This window comes from Arvicanthis niloticus, chromosome 11, assembly GCF_011762505.2.
Source record: "Arvicanthis niloticus isolate mArvNil1 chromosome 11, mArvNil1.pat.X, whole genome shotgun sequence".
NCBI classification, from domain to species: Eukaryota; Metazoa; Chordata; class Mammalia; order Rodentia; family Muridae; genus Arvicanthis; species Arvicanthis niloticus.
Window position 1 is genome coordinate 69113742 of NC_047668.1, and position 22953 is coordinate 69136694.

General features: G+C 45.4%; 1 protein-coding gene across 7 annotated transcripts in view; it reads left to right on the plus strand.

Annotated features, from left to right (window-relative positions):
• Positions 1-22953, plus strand: part of Mta3 (metastasis associated 1 family member 3) — a 117190-nt gene that overhangs the window by 89210 nt on the left and 5027 nt on the right. For 2 of the 7 annotated variants that reach the window (XM_076942384.1, XM_076942385.1), the window contains exons 15-17: positions 4085-4171; positions 7649-7795; positions 8212-8390. In XM_076942384.1, coding sequence (XP_076798499.1) covers positions 4085-4171; positions 7649-7795; positions 8212-8375 — 398 coding nt within the window. In that variant the 3' untranslated portion in view covers positions 8376-8390. Of the gene's footprint in view, positions 1-4084; positions 4172-7648; positions 7804-8211; positions 9441-19060; positions 19315-22640; positions 22833-22953 lie in introns of those variants that run through there. The other 5 variants (XM_034513981.2, XM_076942383.1, XM_034513983.2 and 2 more) reach the window with 5 other exon arrangements.

Below are 22953 nucleotides of genomic sequence, written 5' to 3' on the forward strand. Positions count from 1 at the left end.
GCTGCATTTCAGAGACAGCTAATCTCTCTAGCCGAGCAGGTGGGGATTTGCCCGCCACCTTGCCAGCTTGCAGAGATGATTAAGCAAGGAACCCATAGACCAGTAGTAATCCCATCATGAAGGTACTTGTGTCCCCTCAAGAGATTTTGCTGTTTGAAGATGTGAATTCAACTTTGCAAGTGTCCAAGACCCCATGGGGAGGTTTGGGGTTGTTTTGTTTTGTTTTGTTTAGATTTCCAAACGAAAGTTATTGTTAGCAACTGCACACACTTTCCCGAAGTTTTCAACTCTAAAGCAGCAGGAGGGAACCATATAGGGTTACTTCTCTTGCCGGTTTAATAGTGTTTGCCTTCAATGGTTACTTAAATTTCTTTTTTTTTAATTTATTTTATTTTACGTATATGAGTATTTTGCCTGCATGTATGTATGTGTATTATATGTATGTGTGACACACGGAAGTCAAAAGACGAGGGGTCAGATCTCATTGGGCCTAGAGTTACAGGCGGTTGTGAGCAGCAGTGTGGGTGCTGGGAACCTAACCTGAGTCTACAAGGCTCACAGGTGCTTGTAACTGCTCGCCTTAAACTTGTAACTGCTCTGTCCCTTCCATTTTTTTTTTCTTTTAAGTTATGCAAATGTTTTTAAATCACATAACCTTTTTTCCTTCCTGATAAATGTTCTTCAGAGGTAACTGTCATACATTTTGAATTTTAATAGCCATTACCCATTGTGTCCTAGAAACCTAGTTTATATTCTCAACTACTGTCTCGAGTGAATGGATGCCCACCTCTGAAGAATCTCGACAGAGCTGTTCCCCACCTTCAACACCTTATGCAGCTGATGGATGAGACATAGGCGCAGCTTCCATTTTGTGTTGTTACTAGTGACATAGAAATCATTGCAAAGATCTGAAAGGCATTTACATTTCTGCTCAATTATTTTTGCTCTTTTCTGTTTTCTATTAGAAGTCTTCCTGAACTCTGGACACCTTATCTTAGCAAGGTTACTTCCAGATCTGGGGTGCCAACACTTTCCTCCTACTTTGTCTATGCTGTATTTTCTTAACATCTCTCTCTCTCTCTCTCTCTCTCTCTCTCTCTTCCTCCCACCCTCCCCCCTCTCCCTTTTCCTCCCTCCCTCCCCTTCCCCACTCTCATCCCCCTCCCCCCACCCCCACCCCCACCCCCGTTTGGAAGTAGAACAGAGTTTCTATGTAGACCAGGCTGACCTCAAATTCACAAAGATCTGCCTGCCTCTCTGCCTCCAAAGGGCTGAGATTAAGCATGCACCACTACACTGGGCTAAACATTTCTACCAAAAACTGTTTTATAGTATCTGAGTCTTCTGTTTTGTTTCTATTGATCATTTTGTTTGACAGAGATCTAGAAAGACCGTGTCAGGGTTTGGCTTTTTTGAGTGTGTATATGTGGTTACTCATATGGAGAGCAAGGTGCAGAAGCACACACACTGGAGTGCACAGGACAGCTGTTGGCCCTTGCCTATCTTGTTCGAGGCAGCCTTTCATAAACCAGGTTAGAGGGCCTGTGAGCTTCTGGAGGTTCTGCCTTTATCTCCCATCTTCCCCAGGGGCACGCTTAGATTGCAGAATCCAAATTTCAGGTCAAATTGTGCCCGAGCCCTTTTACCCACTGAGCCATCTTCCTTTGTTTGTGCATTTTAATCAATCCTGTATATTTTGCACTTTTCTATCTTATGATCTCCTTCCACCCCCAGTATTTCCAATACGTCAGAGAAAAGCTCAGAGGTTGACATGAACGTGTCAATATTCGATGCTTGCCCTGATGAAGGAAGCTCAAGCAGTGAGCTTAGTACCCAGTCAGTGACGTGAGTGACACCTGCCATGCCACTCTCTCTGGGCAGTGTTGGTTCTCTCTGGCATCTGTGGTCAGTCCTCAGTTGCTTCTGTTGTCCACACTCTTGTAGTGGCCTCCACCCCGTTGAGCCAGAGATGGTGAGTAATTTGGGGATCAAGGATCAACAAAGTTTGGCGTAGCCTAGCCTGTAGACCAGGATGTAGCAATATTGATCACACAGTGCGGTTTGCAAGCGCTCCTGTGAGCTGAATGTGGTTTTCCTACTGTTTTTCTCATGTGAAAGCCAGGCCAGGCCATCTTAGCACTTTTCAACCTGATTTCTTTATAACTGACTGATAACTCTCAATACCAACTACTCTCTTTAAAATAGACATATTAGTGAAATACGATCCTGCTAGAGAGCTATGCTCTCCAGAGGGAGACTTGTAAACTTTCCCCAGGAATATGACATAATGGTGAGACTAGTCTGAGAAACTACAGACAGTTTGCTGCAGTTTAAAGCAGAAACCTGGTTGGTGTAGCGGTGACCATCTTTGGGTTTGGTGGCTCTTGTCAGAATGGTCATTACATCCGGTATCAGTCAGTTGTAGCCACATTGACAGTTTTCCTGGTATTCTTGCAGACTAAAGGGCAAAGCGTATCTTGTTACTAGGACTATGGAGAGTGCCTTTGTCCAAAATGCTGAGGAATTTACCAAGACAATTCACTCAAGCTACTTGACTTAACGGAGAAGAAAAAACAAAAAACCAAATGTATTTCTGCTTGTCTCTTTCCCAAACATGACCAGAGTTTTAGGCAAAGTAGACATAGGAAGAAGAAACGTTGGTGTCAGTGCATGGTGGTTCGACCAGTGTTTCATCTTTGCAGGGTATTTCTAAATACGCTTGCTAAAGATGTGCTTGCTTCTGCCTCTGCCTTCATTATTATTCAGTAACAGGTGAAAAGCTTCACAATTGAGTACCTCTTGCAGAGGTAATCATCTGAGTGAAGGGGAAACAGGGTCATTTACAGTTATCAGTGGTTGCAGCATAGATAAACTGCTTGTGGCACTGGCTTAGATTTCTGGGGTTTCTAAGCTTCCCACAGCATTTGCCTTGTCTATTTTAATGTTTTTTTAAATGCTATTTCCGCCATCTGCTTAATAGTTCTGGTTTTTTTTTTTAAATGTCCTTGGTGAAGAAGGACTAGTGTTCACAACAAGCTCAATTTTTAAGTTATTTGAGGTTCCAAATTGAATTGTATGTTTTGAAGCTAAATGCAAAGAATGCCTATGGGTGTCAAAGGCAGCTTCCATCTGTGTGCCTAGGACTGGTCTCAGCTTGCCAAAGGAAAAGGTCCCTACTAGGCTCAAAACCCCTTGAGGAGACATTTGTCATACATTTGGAGATGGGGCAAAGCATAAACACAATAGATCTATATCGGCCAAAGCAATCGATAAGCTTATGACAGTGTCTAATTTTAAAAACTTTCCGTGTACCTTTTTTTGGGTCCTTCAAACTGTGTTGACCTCAACTCTTTGCCATGATAATGTTACACTGACCCCATCTTGATGACAGCTCCTTTAAAGTACGGTGTTTATGTTGTATGTTTTATTTCCTTTTCTGAAATATTTTTGATATGGTATGAGGTGAGGAAAACTTCTTGGTCAGTGTCCACTTTCACATTGTGACTGCTGGGTGCACATAGGGACCTTTAAAGCCTCAGCCCAAGTATCACTGTATGGGATGGAACTGAGGGCAGTAACAGAACCAAATGACTTTGCCAGGCCACCATCTTATGCAGATCAGTTTCCTTAAGACAGGCCAAGGCTTCTGAGTGCAGCCCACTCCAGCTAAGCTGAGGGGTAGCTGAATGTGTTGCCCTTCCAACCGTTGGTTTGTTTTGTTTTCAAGCCATATTAATCTTACATTAGGATCTGACCCACCTTGCCTGTACTCTGAGTATTTTTCTATCATAATGTAGAAATGTCACAACTAAAAAGGAAGCCTGTTTCCATCACTTTTCAGGTGAGCACACATGGTATGTGTGAGACCTACACTCAATTGGCTTTAGTGTGAGCGTAGGTGTGAGCCCCTCATTCAGTACAGGGATCTGAAACTCAAGACAATCTTCTCTACCAGGAGGAAGTAGTGGGAACAGGGTGGGTGCTCTGCATCTCCCTCCCCACCCCCACCCTTTATTTCTGTGTTGTGTGTTAAAGGTAGAAGAAACCACCTCACTGGTGTCTCCATGTTTCTTTCTCTCTTCAGATGCAGACAGACATGCTGAACTTTCTGGAAGCCCACTGAAAAGCAAAAGCACCAGGAAACCTTTGTCGTGTATCATTGGGTATTTAGGTGCGTATTGTCTAACACAGGAAGGACTCAGGAGACTCCTTTCATGTGCTGTAGACATCTTGTCTTTAGAAATGCAGATTTGGACTTTATTGAAGTCCTTCAAATGGGCAAAATTGAGTATCTATATCTATATCTAGTCTTAGAAATTCTTATCAATTGCACAGAGTTAGATATATTTGTTTACTTCTAAAAAAATTGCCGAATTAAATGTGGGTTAACTGTAATAGACATAGGCTAAGGAAAAGAAAAAGCCAACTATGGTGGCTCCTGCCTATAATCCCAGCACTTGGGAGGCTGGGCCAGGAGGATTGCTATGAGCTCCAAAGCAGCTTAGCCACCTAGCATGATCCTATCTGAAAACAAGAACGAAACCAAGCAAACTAATGGGCAGAGGGGATGGCATTTTAAAGTTATTCAATAATACAGGGTGAGTATCCTTAATTTTAATTTTTATTCAGATCCTTATACTATCTCTAATTTGCCTTTTCCTTTAAATAGAGGACTGCTTTAAAACAGAATTAAACAGGTTTTTCAGCTTTAGGAAAAAAATAGATTTTTCAACATTAGGGGGAAAAATCAGTCATAGTGACTAAGGCCTATAAATCCCAGCACTCAACAGAGACAGGAAGATCCATAAACCTAAGACCATCCAGGCTACCCAGCAAGCCCTGCCTCAAAACCCAAAAGCAGTGAAGAGTGTTGGCATACCCCTGCATCTTAGCATTCTGGAAGTGGAGGCAGAAGGATCAGGAGTTCGAGGTCAACCTTGCTACATAGTGAGGTGAGGGTCTATTTGGACTACACTAGACCTTGCAATCTTGCTTCAAAGAGAAGAAAACCCCAAAGCAAACTTATCCCTTTCAAAAACACAAAAAGCAAACAGCCAAAATAAATAAATAAATAAATAAATACCCACAGAAACAAAACAGCTCCACTCCCACAAAGGCGAAGTGTATAGCTTAGTGGTAGAGCATGTGCCTAGAATGCACCGTGCCCTGGGTTCGATTCCCAGGTGCCTCAGAAACATGAGGGTTATAGTTTTGATGCACTGGCTATGTGGAAAGGAAGCATTTATATTGTTTTCTATTTCTATATCTATTATGCCACGTGACTCAGAAATCTCCAAAGATGATAGCTCTGCTTACACAATGAAATATGACAGCTAGAACGGTGTTAAGAATTACTAAGCAGTAATATTCTCCTAAAGGTTTAAGATGGATGGAGTAGAACACAGTGCATTCCTTTTCTGAAGGAAGGAGACTGTGCGTTTTGCGGTGCCAATATTTCCTTTTCATTTCTCAGTAAAGGTGAAATACTCCGAGTTACACGGAGCCTCATTTCGCTGCCAAGAATACTTATGTGTTTGAAGTGTTCAGACTTCAGGCATCTGATCTTTGAAAAATCAAAGTGTAGCCTTGAACTTGATGTGTTATCTGTCTCAGAAGCCCAGAGCGCCAACATTGATGTTGCTCTGATACCTTAGCTCCTGTTTTAGTTCTCAAAGGCCAGAGAGCTTGAAGTCTCAGCTACATAGAGAGTTTCAGGTCAGTCTGGCCTACACAAGACCCTGCCAAAATATAATAAAATGAAATAATAGGAAATGAAAGGAAAGGAAATAAAATAAAATAACCATAGAAAACATGTCTAGTCCCAGCACTTGGGAAGATCAGGGGTTTAAGGTCAGCTTCAGTTACTTGAGATCCTGCCTCAAGACAGTTAAAGAACAGAAGCAAGGCTTGCTCTCACGTCTGCCCACATATCACATGGTTATGGGCGTGTCCTGGGTAATAAGGCCATAGTCTCTTCCAGGACCAACTCCTGGAGGCCCCTTCCCACCTGACAAGACAAGAGTTTAACATTGCAGAGTAGAGACCACCTTCTGTGCATGTCTCCTGTCCCTACCAGTTAAGTCCTGACTGGTCTGTCCTTAGATGGGGCTGAGCTGAGCCCCATCTCCATGTGTGTGCTACTCTACACACTGTAGAATATAATTTGGGGGACACCAAATAAATAAAACCATGTCTTCAAAACTTTTAGTCAAGCAGGGAAAGCATGCAGTAAAAGCAATGGCCTAAGACGTTAGGTGTGATAAATTACAGGTTTTAATGTGCACTGGGCACTTGGAGGAAGGAGTGTGTGTCTGTGTGTGTGTGTGTGTGTGTGTGTGTGTGTGTGTGTGTGTGTCTGTGTGTGTGTGTGTGTGTGTGTCAGGAGGTTTGTAGAACTGAGCTCAGGCTTCATGCACGACAGGCACGTGCAGCCCTGGTAGTGGCTAGCGCTCTTGCGTGCTAGGTCTACCTTCTTGGCAACAGTAGTAGTTGATCTTAGTCTTGAAAGTTTTGTGGGTTTTAAAGGGATGGAAAACATAGGAGCAGTATTTTCATACAGCCTAAGGTTGACAGAACTAGAGAGTCAAAGGGTCAGTGCATCTAAGGTCTTAAAGGGTTAAAAGAGTTCACTGCCTCACTCAGGTCAGGGGCGGGAGGTTATAATGAAGAGTGAGGCTGGCAAACCATCAGTGCCCTGCTGGAAGACATCGTTAATTCAGATGGTGCTGGCGAACAATGCCTAAATTTTAAGAAGTATAAGATTTTGATCAGACCAAGTTGTATAGTTGTAACAGCCTGAGTGTCTTTTCCTAAATTTCATCAAATTTTGCTATTTTTGGCTCTCACATTGGGCAGGTGAACATACATACAGGTGACATGCTAGGTGACAACTCTGAGGACCGTTGGATGGGTGGGGCTTTGGAGCAAAGGCATTCATACTGATTATGGCCGTAGGTCTTTAAATCCACTTCCACCAGGATTTTGCAGTTTCTGCAGAAGAACCGGTGGTGTCAGGTTCTGTGGTGTTCAGCAAAGACCTTTAACCATGGACCACATACACATCACAGTTTTATGACATTGCCTTGGTCACAGTGTGCCATCTACATTTTGACTATAGTGTTTGAACTCCAGTTTCAAATTTCATCGTCATGGAAATGTTTTGGGCTTAGAGTATCCAGTGCTGGCCCCAGACCTGCTGACGGCTGCATAGCCAGAGGAGGAATCTTGTTTTTCCCAGCGCTGCACACCAGATGTGCCGCGTGCTCTCCTGGTGGACAGAGCACAGCGGCACATTTTTCTGAGGCTGCCTCTGCCGATGCTCTTTAGATTTCTAATGTACTGAAGAAGCCATGTGCCTTATTCCCTTGGCAAATCTCATGTTGCAAGTGACCTTCTGAAGTGGCTTTCTGAGTGTTTGTCTTCCCAACCTGAGGCTCAGAGCTCCAGCCAGCAGGGGAGGAGCCAGTTTCCTTGATAAGCAGAGCCATGGTAACAACACTTGAAGCTACCTCATTATGCAAGTCCATGGCTGGCTCATAAGGGACGGACTCTAAGGTCATTAGGAAAGATATGTGCCTATTAGCTGTGTTAGAGTCCACACAGATTTCCAATACCATGCTCTGAGCTGATAAACCTTTTTCCCTCTCAGAGATCCATCCCGCAAAGAAACCTAATGTAATTCGATCTCCACCGAGCCTGCAAACGCCAGCTACCAAGAGGATGCTCGCCACTCCGAACCACACGTCTCTGAGCATTCTGGGGAAAAGAAACTACAGCCATCACAATGGTCTAGATGGTACGTAAACCTGGGACTCCTTCTCTGACTGGCCAGGACCACTCTGTCCTTGCCTGCTTATGGGTACCCTCAGCTGATGTGGTGGCTCATGCCATAACCCTGGCACTATAGAGGTAGAGGCAGGAGGACCAGGAGTTTAAGGCCAATCCCAGCTCCTAAATGAGTTTGAAGCTAACCTGGGCTACATGAGCTCGTGTTCCAAAAAAAAGCCTGAAGGCTGGTGAGAATGTGAGCCGGTAAGGAATGAAGGGAAAAGGCTGCCTCGGGCCAGTGAGGCCTCCCTCAGTACAGTCTCTCCCCTTCCACACATCCGGCAAGAGCTTAGCTTGGAGGGCGGTCTGTCTTTAGCTGGTGCTCGTGCTGAGGAGTCTGCTTGCTGTCTGGGCTTGCTGCTCAACTTACGTTTCCTTGCCTAGGAAGGATTATGTTGCCTCGTGTTGAGTCTTCAGTGATCTCCATGGCTCCCTCTGTGTTCTGTGGATCACGCTGGATTTGGCATCTGCCCCTAACTTCTTTCATCATATCAATGTTTTTAATTGCCCAAGGGGGCCACATATCACTAAAGGAATTGCCTGGATGATATCCTAAATTCAGAAATAATTTGTTTGAAATGGAAAACCTGAGAAACATCGCCTCTTACCCAGAGCGCATCTCTTAGGCTCGGCCATGTAATGACTCTTCAGGTGGAATTGAATTATCTCACCATTTGGACCCTAAACGCCACTGTAATAAATCACCCAGGCGGTATATATGTTCATTTCGGACGTCCTGGAGTTTGAAGCTGTCGTTACTGTTTAAGTGTTGGCATTTATTTATGAACAAAACTCTCTCCAGGCTTTTCCTGCCTTAGGAACTCTACGTTTTTCAGTGACAGTAAATTACTTATAACAAGGCCCTAGAGCACGGATATGGAATAGACCCTCCTAATAATAATTTCCATGACCAACTTCCTTTTCTGTGGCGTTCGATGGCCATAATCATGCCAAGATGAGTAAAACCCTGGGGGTGACGAGTTTAGTTTGTATTTGTAAGGTGTCACGTGCTAGAAATGTGGCTCTCGAGAGTCTGGCCACCGAGCATGTTTACACAGACCTTGTCAGAGCAGTAAGAACACTGGCTCCTTGTCCCTCGTGTGCCTGACAAGGAGGAAATAGAAGACCAAGCAAAGATCAGGTCAGAGGTAGAACTTGGATGTTGTTCCAGCTTTTTCTCACCCGCAGCATGGGCCTTTGGGTTCAGACTTAAATAGAATATTGACTCTTTTCTTTTCATCTAATCATGCCCTTTGCTCGTCCTGAGGCCTGCTACGGAAACATAAAGTAGGTTGTGATTCCTCCTCCCCTTCTTCCTGTTCCTCCTCCTGCTCCTCCCCCTCCTCTTCCTCCTCTTCCTCTTCTGGCTTCTTCTCTTCTTCTTTCTCCTCTTCCTCCTCCTTTCTGCGATAGACTGGTCTTAAACTTACAATGTAGTTAAAGACGAATCTTGAGTGTCTGTTCCTCTGCCCCTCCCTCCCAGGTCCTGGCTACAGGTGTGTGTCATCATGCCCATTTCATGTGGTGTTGGGGGATGGAAGCCAGGGTTCGATATCCTCTGACTACATGTGTTTGTTGTCTCCCTCTCTGTATGTCAGAAATATCTACCAAGAAGCAATTTAAAGGTCGGTGAGATGCCCAGTCAGTACAGGGCCTAACATATATGTATGAGAACATGAGTTGGATCCCAGCACCCACCTAAAAGCCAGGGGTCATGTGTCTGCAGCTTAGGTAGACGGGTGGGTGGGTGGGTCAGTAGACAGGTGGATACTTAAAGCTCAATAACCAGTCAATTAGCTGAATCAATTGAGCTTCCGGTTCCAAGAGAGACCATGTCTCAAAAATAAACTAAGATGGAGAGCGACAGGGAAGACTTCCACACACACCTGCACATATATGTGCAGGTGCTCACATGAACATATACACCCCCACACACCTGCACATATATGTGCAGGTGCTCACATGAACATATACACCCCCACACACCTGCACATATATGTGCAGGTACTCACATGAACATATATACCCACATATTCATACCCACAAAAAACAGCTTTTAAAGGAAGGGACTTGAGGAAGAGAGGTTTTATTTTGGTTCACAGATCTAGGGAATATAGTCCAGCATGATGAGGAAGGCCTGGGGACAGGACTGAGTGGCATCTAGTCACATCGCATCTGCCGTCAGGAAATGGAGTGAACAGAAAATGGGGCCAGGTTATAAAACCTCAAGGTCTGCCCCCAGTGGTCTACTTCCTCTGCCTGCTTCCGCTTCCACAGCCTCCCAGATAGGGCCACTATGTGGGGACCAAGCGCTGAAATGCATAACTTGTAGGGGACATTTCACATTCAAACCACAGCACCAGGCAGGCACTCCACCAGTGAGTGACACCCCCACCCATCACCAGTCTTTACAATAACTGATGCTGGAATAGCCTCCTTTGAAAGTCTCCCTCACACCTCACTATGGTGTCTCTGGAGCCAGGGCCAGACCTATACGGCGGAAGCTTTGGTCATCTTTTCAGCACCTGGGGCTCAGTGTCATGGCCCCCATCTCCTTGGGGTTTCACCTCCAGAACAGCTTGTCCCATTTCTCTCTAAATGAACGCAGGCCTCTGCACTCTTTTTTTCTTTTTCTTCCTTTTTTTTTTTTTTTTTTTTTGTTTTTTTTTGTTTTTTGTTTTTTTGTTTTTGTTTTTCAAGACAGTGTTTTTCTGTGTAGTTCTGGCTGTCCTGGAACTCACTCTGTAGACCAGGCTGGCCTCGAACTCAGAAATCCACCTGCCTCTGCCTCCCAAGTGCTGGGATTAAAGGCATGTGCCACCACCGCCCAGCTAGGCCTCTGCACTCTGAAGAGCACACATGGGCACAGCACATATGAGTTCCTGATGCTGTACTGGCCAGGCCAGCAGCTCACCAGGGGCGACACCTGCCTTGTTTCCCAAGGACACACCCAGTTATTGAAAACTCCTCTTTCTTCAAAACTCTTTGACCCACTGTCACATTTCAGAAAGAAGGCTAGTGACAACATGCCTTGCAGTGTGCTAGCCCAACCTAACCTGTGTCTTCTCATTCAGTTCACACAAGAAGGTTGGGGTGGGTTTGTTAGGGCACACAAGTGTATCTATGTGCCCAGAGCCAGATACTTAGGTGCACAATATAAATTATACAAAGGAAAGTGTTGAAGAGAGTGGACCTAGCAGAGTGGATTGTGATTCCCCAGACTAGCAGATATGGCTGTACAGATGGACTTCAAGTACATCAAGTTTTAGAATCAGTTTCTAGTAACCGCGGCAAGCAGTGTGTGGCGGCACATCCAGAACCCTAGCGCTCAGGAGGAGGTGGTGGGAGGAGTCTTAAGCTCTAGACTTGCCCAGGTTACATACCCAGACTCTACCTTAAAGCAGAAGGGGCTGGTGAGACTGCTCAGAGTTAAAGCCATACTCTCCTTGCAGAAGACACAGAACACGTGCCTGGTGGCTCACGGGAGTCTTTAACTCCAGCCTCCTCTTCCGGCCTCACTGCATTCATATGCACACAGCCCCTCGTACATTATTAAAAATAAGATAAAAACTTTTAAATGTGCTTCTTTTTATTTTTGGTTGTGAGCCCAGATGAACCGTCTCTCCATCCTGGAAATGTTTTTTTTTAAAGCAATATGAGTACTATTTAGAAATAGAAACTATATAAACTGTTTTACAGCTAAATTATTATACGACATCAATAGAACAACAGCTGGATGGTAGAGCAGACCAACTAACATGGTGGGATGCAGGAAACAGATATGAATGTCCTTGGGTTCAAAGAGCATAAGAAACTGGAAGTTTCTCAATTTAGAAGCTTCAGAGAAAATGGCAGCTGGGGTGGCCCAGCACTCGGAAGGCAGAGGCAGGCAGATCTCTGAATTCAAGGCCAGACTGGTCTACAGAGCTAGTTTCAGGACAGTCAGGGCTACACAGCGGGGCTAAGAGCAGAACAGGCTGCTAGCGCTGCCAGGGTGTGGCTGACTGAAACAGAAAAGAGCCTGTAGCTCTCTAGCGCCCCCGTCTGGGAGAAGAGGAAGCTGGTAGTAAAAGAAAGTTTTGGGTTTTTTTTTTTTTTTTTTTTTTTTTTTTTTTTTTTAAGAGATTTGGTCTTGAGTGTCAAGAAGCCATCAGATGGATAAATTTGGTACCTAGAGGCCAGAATGATATGGAAACAAATTCCTAGTTGGCTCTTTCCTTGGGACAATGACCCTGTTTCTTATTCTCTCAGGATACAGGTCCTGACTAACCTCGGTGCTGGATAGTATCTGGTTAGTGTAGTAAGTTTTCATGGTATAGTTAGTACTATTAAATACCAAAGTAGTTACAGATTCATGGGAAAAAGCCTTACTCTGTGGGATACAGTAGTGAAACCAATTAGCACAGCTACTTAATTACCATGGCCAACAGAAGAGCAGACTGTGAAGGCTGTTGATAGGTGAAACTAATCTGGCTGCACACAGCCTGCTTCTACTGCATGTTCCCGCCTCCCAGCTTCCTGTCTCTTCCCTGTCACTCATCTCTCATCCTTACATTTCAGGCTTTTTTTTCTTTTAGGCAGGAAAACGTTGTTTAGCTTATGATTCCACGGTGGTTCTGTATTTCTGGGGCCGGGGTGAGGTTGGAACATCGTAGCAGCAGAAACGTAAGCCAGCATTATGCACTACAGTGGTAGGGCTGCAAGCACCAGTGCGCTTCCAGTTCCCAATGGTGGGAACTTGATATTTGTGAGAAGAAGGAATTTTTTTAGGCATTAAAAAAAAATGTTTCTTTCTTTTGAGACAAGATGTCACATATCCCAGGCTTCCCTCAAACTCCAGATGTAGAAAAGATGCCAGCATGTCTAGTGTCTACAGTACTGGGGTCTAACCTAGGGCACTGTGCACTAATACTTTCTGTGTCTGTGTCACTACTCTTATTTCTGGGGAAGCAGTCCACGGCTGAGCTACAGTCTAGACCACCTCACACTTCCATTTCTCCCCACCCCCTGCCCCAATAAACAGACAATTTCATGTTGCTTTCCTAAAAGTTTCTGTCTTTGACCTGGCCCTGGTGTAGACTAGGAGCAGAGAACAAGCATGTGAATGTGGATTAAGCCAGTGTGGGTAATGCATTGACCACAGATAGTACCCACCCACTGGAACTAAAGATGGACTCATGTATCAGATGCCTCAGCGAGAGGAGCAGGAAAGGCAGGGCTGGTTTGAAAGTCATACACCTGCAGGTACGTTGTCAGTGTGGTGTGTCCTAGTGTCGGGCCCTGTGACGTCACCCCATCCACTGACATACATAGGGGTGCTTTGATGTCATTTGCATTGTTGGCAGACTGAGAACCTGCCACAGGGGTTCCACTCAGCTAATGCCCAGTTATCAGGGATAGCCCCTTTAAGGGAAGTTCTCTGGGCAGTAGTGGGGGATGGATGCATCTGTGCCACGCGCAGTGGAGACAGGCAGTCAAGTGTCTGCAGGAGCTTCGATGAATCTCGGACTTCTCCCTCCTGCTCCCATGAGGCCCTGGGTGACTCACTTAGCTTCTTCACACCTGTAAAGTGGAGATGGCATCCACCTTACAGAGCTGTTCTCACAATGACATACTTTATACTTTATGTCATTTAATCATCCCAACACTTGATGTAAGTGTTAAGCTTGCATTTTAGTAGTGGGAAAAAAAAATCAACAGCTCAGAGAGGTTAAGTGAGTCGCACAAAGTCACATTGCTAACAGGCAGCCTTAGTGGGATTTGAACTTCCAATCTTGAGTTGTCTTCCAGATGAATAAGGACCCTGGGGTGTACTCAGTGAAGCATGTTCTCGGGAGATGTTCATGTTTCTTGGATATAAGAGGTATATCCAAGGGTCTGTTTGCAAATACACAGGAAAATGCATGGGTATTCGAGAATCTTTTGGTTTCATTTTGTCTCTTGCTCAGACTGTGAAGTGTCTAACAGAAACCTGTGGGCTCCACTCTCTGGCTCTCAAAGCTTCTCCATCTACATCTGGCCCCTGTAGCACTTCTTTTCTGGCTTTCAGAAGGAAAAGGGAAAAAAGAGAAAATGCAGAGACTCACTTGAAGGTAGAAGGTATTTAAATAAAACCTGCTGCCTCTGACTCATAGTAGGTGCTCAGTAAGTGTGAAGATTCTATCTTCCAGCTCAGTTGGGAGAAGCACAAGTCCTGCCAGCATAAGGGACTATGTTTGATCTACAGAACCCACTTTTGAAAGGAGGGGTGCGATGGGAAGAGCTGGGCATGGTGGCGCCTGCCTTTGATCTCAGCACTTAGGAGGCAGGCGGATCTCTGAATTCATGGCCAATCTGGTCTACAGAGTGAGCTTCAGGATAGCCAGGGCTACCCAGAGGAACTGTCTCTGAAAACCAGAACTGGGGTGTGAGGGACACACTGGATAAGTGGCTCGCAGGTAAGAACACTGGCCACCTTTCCAGGTTTGATTCCCAGAACCTGCATGGCAGCTCATAACCATCTACAGCTCTAGTCCCAGGGGATCTAATGACTTCTTCTGGCCTCCGAGGGCACCAAGCACACATGTGGTACACAGACATACTTGTAGACAAAGCACGCATAAACATAAAATAATATAGTTGTGAAAAGACATCTGCTCATAATCCTGCCTCAAGGAAGATCAATCTCTGGGACTTTCCAGCCATCCAGCCTGGCCTTCTTGGTGACTTCCAGGACACCATCTCAAACAAACAAACACACAAACAAAACAAAAGCAGGCAGCACCTAAGGAGCAATACCCAAGGTATTGCTTCTGGTCTACATGTGTACACACACAGATTACAGCTCCAGATGTGTAAAGTGGTACAAACCTGTAATCCCAGTATTTGGGAGGTGAAGGCAAGAAAATCAGGAATTCAGGGCCATCCTCTGCATAGTACCAAGTTTGAGGACAGCCTAGGCTATATAAGATCCTATCACAAAGAAAAAGAAAAGAAGAAAAAGAGGAAGGAGGACGAGGACTTGGAAAATAGATATTAAAGTTTTATTTGAAAGAAGCTATCAGCCAGTTTTATAGTTCTGTGATTATATGTTATATATAAATTAAATGTCAGCTTGTGCCTTATGACTATATTACTTATTTTTTATTCATAAACTATTTCATCCATGTATGAATTTGGGTCATTTTCACCACCAGCCCCTCCCCTTCTCACTGAGCCCCTCCCCTTCCCACTGTACCCCTCCCCTTCCCACTGAATCCCCTCCCCTTCCCACTGAATCCCCTCCCCTTCCCACTGAATCCCCTCTTCTTCCTACTGAGTCCCCTCCCCTTCCCACCGAATCCCCGCCCCTTCCCAACAAATCCCCTCCCCTTCCCACTGAGTCCCCTCCCCTTCCCACTGATTCCTCCCCTTCCCACTGAATCCCCTCCCCTTCCCACTGAATCCCCTCCCCTTCCCACTGAATCCCCTCCCCTTCCCACTGAATCTCCTCTTCTTCCCACTGAATCCCCTCCCCTTCCCACTGAATCCCCTCTTCTTCCTACTGAGTCCCCTCCCCTTCCCACCGAATCCCCGCCCCTTCCCAACGAATCCCCTCCCCTTCCCACTGAGTCCCCTCCCCTTCCCACTGATTCCTCCCCTTCCCACTGAATCCCCTCCCCTTCCCACTGAATCCCCTCCCCTTCCCACTGAATCCCCTCCCCTTCCCACTGAATCTCCTCTTCTTCCTACTGAGTCCCCTCCCCTTCCCACCGAATCCCCGCCCCTTCCCACTGAGTCCCCTCCCCTTCCCACTGAGTCCCCTCTCTCCTATTTTTTTGTCTTTTGTATTTTTGTGACCCAGTAAGTCTAATTAGCAATGACTACAAGATCATGAATGGGGGATTGTTTAATGGGACATGGCCCCATTTTATGCAGGTAACCAAAGCTACTCTGAGTTCATGAGTGTGGTGGCCATGTCATATGTACATATATGGATCGAACTTGGGCACTGTACATACTACGCAAGTGCTCAGCCTCAAGCTACCCAGCTACCTTTATTTCTTACCTCAGAGTGTGACTCTCCTAACATGACTCCAGGACTCAGTGCTCTTTACTTACAGGCCCAGCTACTGAGGAAGCCGAGGTAGATCGTGTTATGTTCCCATGTATATTTGCACATTAAGGGGTGTGATATCTTTACAAAGAAATTGCCTTTGATTATTTAATTCCAAGGAGCAGTAAAGACAGGAATTCCATTTCTAGAAAGGGCTTACTTGCTTGCAGGCTTGTATAATTAGAAGCCGACAGCAGCGGGATGGGACATCAAGATCTTCAGACAGCAGAGTATTTCTCACAGTGAAGACTAAATTTGAAAAATAAAATAAAATCCAGCAAGGAGAGAGCAGATGGGCTGAGTACACCTCCCCTGACCTCCTCAGCAGACGGACTCCTCCCACCCGCGTCAGCTGCTGGCGGCTCAGTTGGCCGGCTGACCTTTCATTACACCGCCATGATTATGGGCTGTGGCTCCATGGGGACTTGGAGGAACAGTGCTGCTGTGGACTGATACTGCCCACTGGGGCACAGCTGGAGGTGCCTAAACCTTTGTCTAGAATGGCATGGCTACTGTCTCAGGTGTAGTGAATAACACTCGGTATGTCAAGAAAACCACAGCAATAGCACTACTACCCCCCAAGAGAAATGGGGTGGAGCCAGGGCCGCTAGGCAGGAAAAGTGATGGATTGTGCAATAGCCCCGTTTTAATCCACTCTCTTCTGGTTTATTTCCCCTGGGACATGCTGGGATGTTGTAGATTGCTCTTTATCTTCCGAATTGAGTGATGTCGTTTCCCTAACTCTCCCATGGAGAGGGCATCTACTGCCAATGGCTCTCCAAGTACAATATTATGGTCTGGGATGTGAAGAGAGTCCTTTCGATGATTTGTTTCTGGCATCAATGATCCAACAAATCCAACTGTTGGTATCCGAGCTCTGAGAAACGGGTGCTGGTGAGGGCCACCGTACCAGTGTTGGCGCTCTGGGGCTGCATCTGCTGTCTTTACAAATGCCAATAAAAATAGACTGCCAGGGACAGTGGATGGCATGCCCAGGCATGCTTGGACCCCACTGCCTTCTGTCAGCAATTTTACGTCATTTCCAAAGACCACAGTTTTCCTTTTGAATGTTCTAAAACATTATTTATGGAAGAAAGTCAAGTTTCTTTAGATTCACCTCTGATCACCACTACATTTGAGACTAGATTCTCCTAGTCTCAAATGTAGTGCCATAACTTGGAGATTACACACACACACACACACACACACACACACACACACACACACACACATTCTAAACTCTGTATTTAAAAAAGCATTACTTTGGGCTGGGGATATAGCTCATTTGTTGGAGGACCTAAAGACCCTGGAGTTGATCCCTGTCACTGCACAGCCCAGTTGAGGTGGCACACACCTGTAATTCCAGACTTGGGGGATAGAGACAGAAGGTTCAGGAGTTCATTGACTAGACAGCAATTTAGAAGCCAGGGTACTTCTGTTAGTGTGACACATAGTACTTGCCTGCTGTGCACATGGCCCCGGGGCCCAGCTCGGGCCACATGGGCTGTTAAATGTGAAGCAGTATAGAGGGATACCTGGTGTATGGAGAGGGCTTGAAGGCTACTCCTTCACTGAGGACCATAGACGCTTCCTCAGCCTAAGAAGCAGCAGGGGAAGGGGTTGTATAGATTGTATAGGTTGTATAGGGAGACAGACCCAAGTGCATCAGGCATGACTAATCAGCAACCTGGTATTTTAGAATATCTGGAAGGATCCCAGATTGGCCATCCCTGGACCAATAGCACATTTTCTCCCAGAGAGCACTTGTTTATCTCTGGAGGAAACGCTAGTGTGTTCCCAAGAGACCTAACTGGAGGCCAGCCCTGTGGAGGTCCTTCGGAGTGACAGATGCCCATGGTAGTTAGTGGAGCCATTAGCTGCGAGGGCCCATGCTGACTTCTTCAGTTAAGTGTTGTTGTTTACCTGCAGGTGTCCTTTTCAAAGCCTTTAAAACCAATCTGTCTCTGGATTTCCCCATCTTAGTGACCCATAGAGGGTAACCTTCCTGAAGGTAAAGTAAACCTCTGGCTAGAGAGTTGAGCCTCAAGTCTGAGAGACGCTTAGATGGTTGGAGATGCAAAGAAGACAAGGGAAGGGGTTTAGTTTCTTTGAAGCTTTACCAGGTTAGACTCAATATCAAAGATTGGGCACAAATGTCCAAGGAGCCTTCAGAATATCAGTACTGGATCATTTTGGGGTTGTTGTTGTTTTAAGGCAGGGTGTCTCTGTGTAGTTCTGGCTGTCCTGGAATTTGATATGTAGACCATACTGGCCTCAAACTCAGAGATCCACCTGCATCTGCCTCTCAAGGGCTGGGACGAAAACTGTGCTGATATCACCATGCCTGGCTTATTTACTTTTATCTTCTTATGTATATGAATATTTTGCTTGCATGTGTATATGTGCACCACGTGCGTGGAATTACAGATGGTTAAGTCACTGTGTATGTGCAGGGAACTGAGCCGGGGTTCTTTATGGGAGCAGTATTTGTGAGCTTTCTCAGCCTTTCAGTTTTGAATCTGGATGCTTTGGTAAATAAAGACCTCCACCTCAGAAACCACTGTATAAAGGCTCTTCCTCAGAGATCCCCCAAGCTCTAGCAAGGAAATGGGGACAACTTTCTGCCTTAGTTTCTTTTTCTGTTACTTCACTAAAATACCTGACACCACCACCACCCCCCAAAAAAACCAAAACCATAAGGGAGAAAAGGTTTATTTTGGCTCACAATTCGAGGGTACAGTCCACCATGGAGGTCAAAGTGAATGCTCAGTCCCCTTCCTCCAATTATATAGTCTGGGATCCGTGCCAGGGGATGATGCCGCCCACAGTGGGCGGGTCTTCTCACCTCAGTTAACAAAATCCTACAACCCCTGACAGGTGCATGCCCGAGGTCCTCCTCTTTCTGGAAAACTGTCTCAACTTAACTTTCCAATCAGATTTGTCTTTCTTCCCATTAGTGTGTCAGTTTGTGTTTCATGTATTTTTCAATTCTGTTGCTACATGTGTGTGTAAATGTATATATGATTTTTGTCTTTTTTACCACTGTGAAGTGACCCTCTTTATCAGTGTTAATACTTCTTATCTATGTTTTCTAATATCAGTATGACCACATCACTTTTCTTTCTTTTTTTTCATCTCTTTTCTAAAAATTGTTTTTAGGGCCAGAACGATGGCTAAGCAGGTAAAGGCGCTGCCACCAAGCCTGTGACCCGAGTTTGATCCCTGGGACCCTCATGGTGAAAGGAGAGAACCGATTCCTACAAGTGCCCTCTGACTTCCACACGTGCACTGTGGTACGCACATGCCTACACACACACACACACACACACACACACACACATTAATAAAATGTGATGAAATTTTATAAAAATATAAAAAATATTTAAAAATAATAAAATATAATGAAAATTGTCTGTAGGTGTTTGCTTTGTTTTTGCACCATTAGAAATCAAACCCAGGACCTCATGCGTGCTAGACCACTGAACTAGTCCAGCCCCTAGCTTGAGTCTCTTGTTCTTTTCAGTTCTTAGGATTGAACCCAAGTCTTTCTGCATGCTAGGCAAGTGTTCATGTCCTCTTTCTCTTCCTCTTGCGTGTTCTTTTTCTTTTTCAGACAGTCTCACTATGTGACCCAGGTTGGCCTCTGACTCAATCCTCCTGCTCAGATTTCTGAATGCTGGGGTCACAGGCCTGTGCTTTTAAACGAGCCTTTTCTTATTAAATTCAAAGTGAAATGAATCAAACAGCATTTCTAAAGTCAGTATGCATTGCTCCATCACAGATTTGAAAATCCCATAAAGTGATATTCTATTCCATTTTAATTAATAAACTAATTAATTAATTAATTTTTAAGACAAGGTCTCTGTAGCCTTGGCTGGTCTCAAACTCACAGAGGACCACCTGCCTCTGCCTCTGCCTCCTGAGGGCTGGGATCAAAGGTGTGTGCCATGCTGGGCCATCTAGTCTTTTTATATCGCTTTATTTATTTCTTTATTTTTTTAGACAGGGTCTCACTGTATAGTCCTGGCTGGCCCGAACTGGGCTGGAGAGATAAAGAGATACTGGCGTGAATTCACAGAGACCTGGTTGCCTTTGCCTCTCAAGTGCTGGAATCAAGGGCATGTCCTTTTATATTTCTTACATATAACACAGGGGCAGCCATACCTGTAATCCCAGCACTCAAAGTCTGAGACTCATGGATCATGAGTTCAGGGCGGGTCTGTACACATGTCAAGTTCAAGGCCTGTTTGTGTTATAGTGAGACCCTGTCTCTGAAAAAAATGAAGCATACCACACTGGCACCCACTCCGCTCCTTCTCTACAGCCTCTTTAACATATTTGCAGCAGATAGTTTGATTCCATGTGTGCTCCTTCTGACAGCTTAGTCTCACCTTTATGTCCTGCTGACATTTTTCTTTTGATTACTGGTTCCACCTTACTGTCTCTCCTCTCTGAAACCTAAAATACAAGTCACTGCGAATGACAGGCTACAGAGACTGACTTCCATTTCCTCTGCCATGTCCTGAGCTTTACTCTAGCAAGTGGTTATACTGGAAAATCACTTTGATCCTTATTTCTTTTTCCATTTCTATGCGGCAGGGGGAGGAGGTGCATGTGTCTGTGTCCATGCTTGCATGTGTGGGGACTTACCAGTGCATGCTTGCATGTATCTGTGTGCATGTTTGCATGTGTCTGCGAGTATGTTTGTATATAGACATACATGTTTGCATGTGTGGTGAGTTTCCGGTGCATGTGCTATGGAGGCAGAGGTTGGTGTTGAGAATCATGACCACTCTTCCACCTCACTGAGGAGGGGTCTCTCAGTCCAGCCCACTGTGACTAGTCTTGCTAACCAGCTTGCTCTGGGAATCCTCATCTCCCCATTCCAAGGCAGGGATTACAGGCAGGCCACCATGGCCGCCTGGCATTTTGTGTGAGTTCTGGAGATCCAAACTCTGATCCCCATGCAGGAGTGGTAAGCACTTTAACCACGGAGCTATCTCTCCAGCCCTGATCACTGATCCTGTGCAGGCTTAGTTTAAAGCAGCAGTTCTCAATCTGTCACAACCTCTGTGGAGGGTGATCAGAAAGCACAGATGTTTGCATTATGATTCATAACAGTGGTAAAATGACAGCTATGAAGTAGTAATTAAAATAATGTTATGGCTGGGGGTCACCGCATCATGAGAAGTTGTATTACGGGTTGCAGCATTAGGAAAAGTTGATAACCACTGTTTTCAAGATTTGAGGTTTTCGGATTTGCTTGGTTTCATGGGTTTTTCAGTGGAAAAATCATGTTGACCCAGCCCCTATAAAGTGGTAGAAATTAAACTCCAAGTTATACTTTCCCAGCACAGATGGTCACTATTGTCCCTCTCTGGCCACTGACCTGCCCTGATGGTTCCAGACTCTTGGAGTTTCCTCTGTCCTTACCAGTCAGAAATGAGCCTATGATTTGGGGGGCAGGGTAAGAATGTCTGAGGAGCCCCGAGTCATCTTCCTTTTCAAGGTCTTCTTGGTTTCCAACTCCATAGACAACCTGAGAGCCTTAGGCTTCTCCTCCAATGGCCCATGGGAGTCAGACCCCAGCTTCCTGCCCCAGTGGTCCGTCTTCCATTGCTCTCAAGAAAGGCAATGGCTGAGTAGTAGCTGTCACTTGGTCCCTCCCACTTTGTCCTCGGGCGACAGCCTCTCCATTACCTCCCAACAGTTGTTTGTTTTTGTTTGTTTTCATGCTTTGCCCAGAGTTGATTGGCTGGAGAGTTAGTCTACTATAAATTCATGTACCATTGCAGGAAGCAAGGCTCCATCCTTCCATACCGCTCTACCTCGGTTTTCCTGGTTTTAAAAAAGAAAGAGAAGGAAAGAAAATAAAATCTTGCTATTTATGCTTATGTAAACTCTTCTCAGAGGACACTGATAATATTTTGGTTTTTATGTTTGATTTCTAGCATTTGTGTTAGAGATTTTTCTCCTTGTGACCTTTATTCAATTACACTGAGGGCTGACAGAGGGCTTGCATAGCCTGGGTAAGACCCTGGGTTCAGTCTGCGATACTGCAGGAAAAACAGCGACACGTTGGCATGGTGAGTCGGAGCCGTTGCTGGGCAGCTCCAGAGGCCAGTACCTTGATGGTCTGCTCCCTGAGATTCCTAGAGAATCTTCTTCCTGTGACTGCCTCAGAGGGCATGTTCTTAGCTGCCTGCATTCTGGAAGCTCACTGGGAAGATGGCTGGCTAGAGGGTCAGAACACCAACCCATTTGATCTCTGAATTGTGCTTGATACCTGGTGGGAAGTAGACAGTAGCCCATGGACCTGGGCTGGGGAGAGCTCTGGGCCTCCTTCTCCAGACACCTTCAACTCACCTCCTTTGCTTCAGTCTTCCCTCTCCGATTCCTGCTATCCTTTTCTGAGCCCTTTGAGGAGTCTTTGGACAAACTGGGCTCTCAGCCTCCTAGCTAGCCTCAAGTCTAGCTTTCAGACATGTGTATAAGTATTTGAGTCTAAGTGTGTGTGTGTGTGTGTGTGTGTACATGTGTGTGTTTATGCACTCATGCATACATACATGTCCGACCACACATATGAAGGTCAAGACAACTCCTCCCACTGTCTTGGGTTCTAGGGATCGAACTCGGGTCACCAGGCTCGTATGCAAGTGCCCTTTACTTCCTGAACCAGCTCACTGGCCCAAGTCTAGTTTTCTTACACCCATAGTCTCACTCACCATCTGCTTTCCAGCCTCCAAGATTCGGATGGTGAATTCTCTGATTTTCGGAAGGGGAGGACATGAACTCAGAAGCCTGCAACTAGAAACTGTAAAAGAGATTGCTTTTGTGGCACCGGTTGATCAGAGGGCAGAATCTCCAAGTCCACGGGCTTCAAGTACTTCTGAGTAGTCAAACCAATAGGGAACATTTTGCAGAAAACAAAGTAAGTGCTTGTGATTCGGAGTTAGTGACGACAAAAGTGGCCAGAGTAGATGAACACATTTGCGCATGAGCAAAAAAAAAAAAAAAATGGCATTTGCGCATGAGCAAAAAAGATAAACAGC